The sequence below is a fragment of the Hipposideros armiger genome, unplaced genomic scaffold, assembly GCF_001890085.2.
Source record: "Hipposideros armiger isolate ML-2016 unplaced genomic scaffold, ASM189008v1 scaffold_632, whole genome shotgun sequence".
Classification (NCBI taxonomy): Eukaryota; Metazoa; Chordata; class Mammalia; order Chiroptera; family Hipposideridae; genus Hipposideros; species Hipposideros armiger.
In genome coordinates, this window is record NW_017731982.1 from 971,645 (window position 1) to 976,940 (window position 5,296).

Below are 5,296 nucleotides of genomic sequence, written 5' to 3' on the forward strand. Positions count from 1 at the left end.
TCTGCCTTATTTCTTCCTCTCTCCCTTCCTGGGGAAAGACATGTGTGGACAGACATTCAGAGACAGCGCTCTTATTTCTAGAGCAATAGCCTTTGTCCTTGCTCTTCTCCAGGTGTTCATTCAGTATGGACACCTGGGTATTTATTTCAGTCTGCAGTGTCAGGCAGCAGGTGGGACCCCACAGGGACCTCAGGGTTTGTCTGGACTCCATGAGCTCTTGGTCAATCACCAAAGTGCCTAGTGGGCTTTCCTGTTGTTCACCATCTTAGCTGTAGAGGGCACAGCGTCACTGGCCTTCATATGTGGGATCCGAGCTGGGACCCTGCTGCTCAGAGCTGGCGTCCAAGCCAACTCTTAACCAACGCACCACTCGGCCAGCCCTGAAATAATTGCTTTTATAATGTAATGTTTAAAAACCTGTGTTTTCTTAAGAATGCAACTATCCTAGTGTATTGCTAATTTAACACAAGACTTTATTACTAGGCTTTCTTTTTTAGAATAACTTTAGGTTTACAGGAAAAAAAATTGGTTGGAAAGTAGTGTTCACACATGCCCCTTCACAACATCATACACACAGCTCCTCTATTATTAACATTGAGTTGCTGTGATACATTTGTTATAATTGATGAACCAACATGGATACATTATTAATACCTACAATCCATAGTTTCCTTTAGGGTTCAGTCTTTGTGTTGTATATTCTATGAGTGTTGACAAATGTACAATGACATGTATCCACCATTACATATCATACAGAACAGTTTCAGTGCCTTAACAATCCCTTGGGCTCCACCTTATTTTGAATAAACCTCACTGGGTTACTCTTCCCAAAAGAGCATTCTCATCAAGATTTGCTCTTGCGTAAAACCGGCCGTGGCTTCCCCTGGCCCACAAAGTACAAGCTTGTTAACCTAGTGTCAGGGCTTCTCGGTCCAGCCACAGGCTATAACTCCGGCTGTATCCCCGACTGCTTCCATTTTAGGTGGTTCTATTCCTGCCATTGTTTTCTGACATTCCCCCCACACAGCTCTCGCTCTTCTATTTCCCTGCCTGTTCATGCTGTTCTTGCACCATGTTCTCACACCAGGAAGGCCTCTGGTGCCCTTCTCAGACCTGCAGTCTCTCGTTCAAAGCCCATCTCAGGAGCTGTTTCCAGGACATTCTCTGTTTCCTCCTGGTAGTCATCTCCCGCTTCTCTGAGCCTCCCTGACAGTGTCCCTGTGTCTCTTCAACAGCCTTTATCATTTGCCATCTTGTTTAGCTGCACTTGCCTTTTATCTTCCCCAGTTGAGCACAGTAGATAAGAGAACATGCTCTAGAATCAAAGCCTTTCTTGTTAACCATTGACCTCAGTATTCAGTATACACACACGTGATGTGGGGATGATAAGTATGGCGTCGAATACCTAGAGTTGTGTGAGGATTAAGTGAGCTAATTCCTGTAGAGTGTTTACGAGACGGCCTGGCTCCCATAAGCGTTTGCTGTTTACTGCCACTACTACTGCCACCTGCCCTTATCCGCGGTTTCACTCGCCACAGTTTCAGTTACCTGTGGTCAGCCACAGTCCAAAAATATTAAATGGAAAATTCCAGAGATAAACAATTCATAAGTTTTAAATTACGTGCTGTTCTGAGTAGTGTGATGAAATCTCGCACCGTTCCACTCTGTCCTNGCCTGCAGAGAGACAGAAGAAAAAGATCCTAATGACTGATTGATCAGAAGTACATAGATTATTAGTGTCATTTCTTCCAAGATGCTGCTGTAAGTCCTGAGCACATAAGGGCAGTGGGTCAGCTAGAATCTGGCCGTGTTCCCTACTCTTTCAGGACCTACCAGTGCGGAGTGTCATTATTAGTTGCAATTCCTTCAAGGAGCCAGTGAACCACAGACAAGATATGCAGCATATTCCCCTACTCAGCAGCCATTTCCCTTTCCCTTCCCTTCATTTTATTTCATGACTAAAAAAATTATAAACCTAAAAACAAACAAACAAAAAACACAAGGCCTAAGGCAGGGGCTTGAGTGTAAAACTGGAGGCCAAACAGCCAAGATGAGTGCAAGAAGTGGAAGGAGAATAATGAGTAAGCAAACCATCCGGAGGGCTGGTCTATTTCATCCTTCCTGTTTGGTGATATTTGAGCAGGTTACCTATGGCCCAGATACTGCTCCTGCCCCATTATTCAGTAAACACTTGAATAACTTCAAGAAACAAATAGTTATGGGTGCTTTAAAGTCCAAGTTTAACCAAATGCTCATTTTATAAAAGGTGAAATGCCGTGTCGAACTAATAAACCTTTTTGGAAATGAGTCTGAGGTTTGACCCTGGAATGTTTGATTCCTTGTCCTCTATTTCCCGTTGCCATCGCTGGCAACAAGAGCATCAGACATGAACCCCAGAACTGCAGAATTCCTATGGGTCAATATTTGACTATTCCAGCTATAAAAATCTAGGTAAATTTTGCAGTGAGATTTCCACTTGTTTTCTCCCACATGGCTTTATCCGTTTAGATTACCTGGATCAACTAATAAATATTCAGGAACTGTATCTTCAAAGACAATCTTTTCTGGCTTGACATGGGGAATGGCCAGCTTGGTGTTCTGAATCTTCTTTGTGGGGTCCAAAGAGTTGGAGGCATCAGTGAGAATCTCGGATGGAAACGTGTATGAGGGAGGAGGGATCCCATACTGGGTTAGTCTCCGCTGGGATTTGGCGAGTCTGTCCACTGGAGCGAGCGAGCAGGTCAGTATGCTGCAGCGTAGGAATTCAGTCATGGCTTCTGGGCTGCCCTGCCCTTTTCTAACCGCCTTGCCCATGAAAGCAGGCCGGGGATCTTCTCTCACGTTAGGTCCGCTGGGGACTGGCATGGCATTCTGGTTTTGACCAAGTATTTTCTGCGCTTCACTAGGAGAAATACTGTAAATTTTTAGGAGATTCGATTTTTTGCTCTCCTTATTAAAATTCTCAAGAAATGCATATAATTCTGGCAGCTGTGGGGGGAAAAAATGAGAAGTCATGAGATTGATGAAAGTGGAACCATCTGGCAGACCCACAAACCCGAAAAGAAATAGGATAACAAAGAACCGTGCAAACAGAAGCACCTCTCTTTGGAAGAAACTGTTGCCTGACTAACCCAGTGGCAATATGGAACAGAGACCAGATGGCCAAGTCTCACATTCATTCCCCAAAAGAGGTATTAATTAGACACATTACTTACAGCCTGCATTATAAAACGAATCTGTTCGACTTGAATGCTAAAGTCTTTAAGGTCTTTCCAACTCGAAAATTCTGTGAGTTACCCTGGAGAGAGACAGCTGTGGAGGTTTGCAATGTTTGTTTTGAGTAAGGCTACGTTTCTTTTAAGGAAGAAAGGGAGCCAGATAATGTAGCTATCAAAGCTTCAGTCTGGTGCCCACAGGCATTGGAATGTTCAGGAGCAGTGCAGAGGATACTGTAATTGTCCTTATTCCCTGGAATAGTTTATCAAGGCAAACAGTTACATTTGTGGAGTGTTTGGGTATAGTTGTTGGCAGAAAAGACAATAAATGTTACCTCAGAGTTCCCTTCCCTATCTAAAATCCTATATGGGAGGAATAAAATCTTATTTTCTAAAGAGCATTCTGTCTACTAATCCCATGATTCTTAAGAAGCTTCTTAGGTCATTAAATGGGAAGGCCCAAGAGGCCCAAGTGAGAGCCCAAAGTTGAGTCATTTCGCCCAGTGCAGTTTCCCTTCAAATCTAGTCAGTTCTATGGCAAAAGCACTAAGACGGAAGTGGGCTACGATTGGTCAGTGGCCCTTTCAACCAAATTACCGTTATCCTGGAAACAACTTAGCATTCATGCTCCCCTGCCCACAGAGGAGCTGGATTTTGCTGTGCCAAGAAAGGGTAAGTCAGTGAAATGAAATGTTTGTGTTCTCTATGGCCCCCAGGCATGCCCCTGGATACTCAATAGTTTGAATTTTTACAATTCTTAAACATACAGTTTCCTGTGTACAATATTACAGACATACCGAACACCTGGGAGACTCGGTTGCCATATCCTCTGGACTTGGATCAGTGTCTCTGTTGAAGAGCATTGTGCTGGGATTTTATTCTCTAATTCTCGAAAAATCAAAATAAGGGAATATGAAATGAAAGATCAAAAGTCAGATAAAATACAAAGGGAGGTAATAACACTTTTTAGATCTTCTCAACTTTGTAAGTGGGACACTTTTTACATTTTATACCATTTAAATTTTTCTTTTGTTTTCTCCTTACTCTAGGTCTGTCAAATTAATCGTGTTTCCACCAGATATTTTCTCTGAAACACCTCAAATTCTTATATGACATGTATGTTCAGGCATTTAATACCAGTCCAAAGAATCCTATATGGATTTTTTTTTTGGTCTTAAATATTTTGATTAACTTTCAGTTCATCTAAAGAAAGATTCATGAGCCGGCCGAATGGCTTGGTTGGTTAAGAGCTCGCGCAAGAGTGTGAGCTCTGAGCAACAGCGGTTCGATGCCCGGTCCGAGCTGAGCTGCTACTGAGCTGCCAACAGGTGGCAAGATGGCTCAGCTAAAAAAAAAAGAAAGAAAGACTCACCTTCTTACCCAAGAAAAGTAGTTTTTATTCAGAAGAAAAAGGCTAACAACAACCATTAACGTTTCGAAGTTATTTGCTTTGGGCTAGTAGGCATTTTATAGATGGAATTTTGTCTAATGCCCTTTCAGGGAATTACAAATGGCCACAGAATTTATACAGTTGGTCTCATCAATAAGTGGCAGCTCAGCCCTACCCCCACATTTGATTCTGGGCCGGCTTTATGCTTGGCTTTGACTGACAGCATGAAGTGTAAATGCTGTTGTGTAAGGGCCAGAGCCGAAGCATTAAGGAGCTTTGCAGCTTCACTTCACACTCTTGGAAGCCTGAGCCGCCACGTAACGAGGCCTGGCTGCCCTTCTGGAGAGACCATGTGAGTCAAGAGCCGGCACCAAGCACCAGACAGATACACGAGGCCTCCAGACGACTACAGCTGCACGAGCAACCCCTGATGATTCCAAATAGAGAAGAACAACCCAGCTGGGCCAGCCAGCTCCAAAACTATGGCAAGTAATGAATTATAGTTATTTTAAGACACTAAGTTTTGAGTGGATTGTGATAGAGCAATAAATAACAGATAAACCCCACCACAATACTTCACATTCTCGGTTTAATTTATTCCAGTGAAACCCCTGTCGGTAGGTAGTGGAATGTATGAGGGAAATATTTTCCTGAGTACCATTGTATCCTGACTGGGATGAGTGTCAGAGAT

The 5,296-nt window shown here is 43.2% G+C and overlaps 1 protein-coding gene across 1 annotated transcript; it reads right to left on the reverse strand.

Moving 5' to 3' along the window:
- Positions 1–1,678: 1,678 nt before the first annotated feature.
- On the reverse strand, positions 1,679–4,101 carry CUNH9orf153 (chromosome unknown C9orf153 homolog). The gene is made up of 2 exons (XM_019625495.1): positions 4,013–4,101; positions 1,679–2,988 (listed from the first exon to the last, which is right to left on the reverse strand). The coding sequence occupies exons 1-2, from the start codon at positions 4,076–4,078 to the stop codon at positions 2,497–2,499; spliced, it is 558 nt and encodes a 185-aa protein (XP_019481040.1). The 5' UTR covers positions 4,079–4,101; the 3' UTR covers positions 1,679–2,496.
- Between the last annotated feature and the right edge of the window lie 1,195 nt (positions 4,102–5,296).